This window comes from Phalaenopsis equestris, unplaced genomic scaffold, assembly GCF_001263595.1.
Source record: "Phalaenopsis equestris unplaced genomic scaffold, ASM126359v1 Scaffold197033, whole genome shotgun sequence".
NCBI lineage: Eukaryota > Viridiplantae > Streptophyta > Magnoliopsida > Asparagales > Orchidaceae > Phalaenopsis > Phalaenopsis equestris.
In genome coordinates, this window is record NW_018216982.1 from 1 (window position 1) to 1,784 (window position 1,784).

General features: G+C 34.2%; 1 protein-coding gene across 1 annotated transcript; it reads right to left on the bottom strand.

The window, feature by feature from the left end:
• Positions 1–218: 218 nt before the first annotated feature.
• LOC110035258 (polyadenylate-binding protein-interacting protein 9-like) lies at positions 219–1,542 on the bottom strand. Its single transcript, XM_020739489.1, has 3 exons — positions 894–1,542; positions 623–745; positions 219–540 (listed from the first exon to the last, which is right to left on the bottom strand). The coding sequence occupies exons 1-3, from the start codon at positions 1,203–1,205 to the stop codon at positions 418–420; spliced, it is 558 nt and encodes a 185-aa protein (XP_020595148.1). The 5' UTR covers positions 1,206–1,542; the 3' UTR covers positions 219–417.
• Positions 1,543–1,784: the final 242 nt, after the last annotated feature.

A 1,784-nucleotide genomic window follows, 5' to 3' on the forward strand; every position in this document is an offset into this window, starting at 1 on the left:
ATCTAACACCTAATCTTCAATTTTTACATATATGTACTACCTTACCTATGCATGAAAAAGGTGTATTCACTTTTTTAACGTTATAATTGTGGTATTTTTTATGTGATACAAAAAATTTCAGTGGAATAAATGTAAAAAAGTAAAATTTATTTGTAAGATATCTATATACAAAAGAATTGTGTTGTATGTAAATGCCTTGAAAAATTTTTAACACATGATAGCAACATGAACCTTACAAGAACAAGTAATGCCGGGTAGTTAGTATACACAAACAAGAATGGGTGAAACCAAGCGATCGACATGAAAACATGCCTTTAGGACAACATAGGTTCCTTATGCTTTGCTTCACAAAACAAATCCTGCTAAACCTAAAAGCATTTCTCAATTAAATCACAAAGCCCATAACAACCAAACTCCTCAAAGATCCTTAACTAAACAAAAACATAATTTTGATCTTGCAGAAGCTGTATAAACATTTGAAGTTCGAGCGCTTACTTGACCACAGTAGGAAAACAATTCAGCAAGCTGTTCTTCTGTAATCTGTTCACAACAAAGATAAGAAATTTGAAGGCAAAAAAACCAAAAATGAAAAGAAGAAGAAGAACATTCGTTGATTTCTCACATTTTGATCAATATCAGAAACATAAACAGTTCTCTTTATGCTTTCCTCTCTTTCAGCTCTTCTAACCCTATCGCTTATCCTCCTCCTCCCCTGATTATAACCATTCCTCCTCTGCCCAAAACGCTGCAATACCCAAATCAGATGCTGTTAAGTAAAATTCTTAGCAGAAAAGAACAAAAGAAACTAATTTGAACAGAGAAAACACGGATCAAACGGCATCATAAATCAGATTCTTTGCCCTAAAAAAAAATTAATCAAAATTAAACCCTACCCTTCGATTCATCGGCTGATTGTTGGACGATCCATCACTGCTCCAATCCTTACTACAACTCCCATAATTGGACTCATTTCTACTGTTATAATACTCCGGCGAACCGACGAAGAGCGGCGCGTCTGCAGATAATCGGCCATCCGATTTTCTCCAAGAAGGAACGAACTCCTTCGCAGATGGATTCAATTTAGAGAGAAGGTCGACCAGCTTCCTCACATCATTCTGATACTCCGATTCCGATTCAGAAGTCGCCGGGTTGCAGTGCATCAACTGGTTTTCAGAGCCGATCGCGCTCTCCGCCACCGCAGCCATCGCCTCTCAACGCAGAAAGAAAGGAAAACCCTAGAATTTCAGCGAAGAAAGAGGAATATGAAGCAAAATAATGGATTTTTCAAAGAAAGCAGATCGCTTTTCCAAATCAAATACAAAATTTTCTTTATATCATCTTCTTAATTCTTTGCGGTGGTGACAATTTGGAAGCTTTTTACAGTTCAAGAAAAGGGGTTGTAGAGAGAGAGAGTGAGAGAAGAACAGGGATGGGGGGATTAATGGGTATATCTGCTCATAAGTAGGAAAAAAGCCATTAAAATGAAAGTTTTTTAACGGAAGGGAAACTATTGTTCAGAGGAGAAGAAGATGACGTTTAGATGACGATGATTATGTAAATCATTAGGTTTTTTAATTAATTAATTTTTTTTAAGAAACTTTATATTAATATCATTTTTTTTATTTAGGCATAAAAATGTAATTTTATATTTTAAAAATTAATAAAAGTGATATTTTTAATTTCAGATGAGAAATTTGAGTGCTATAAAAATAAAAAGGAAAAAATTAGGGGTAGATATGTAATAGTATAATTTAGAAGTTTACATAAATATCACATTACTTGTA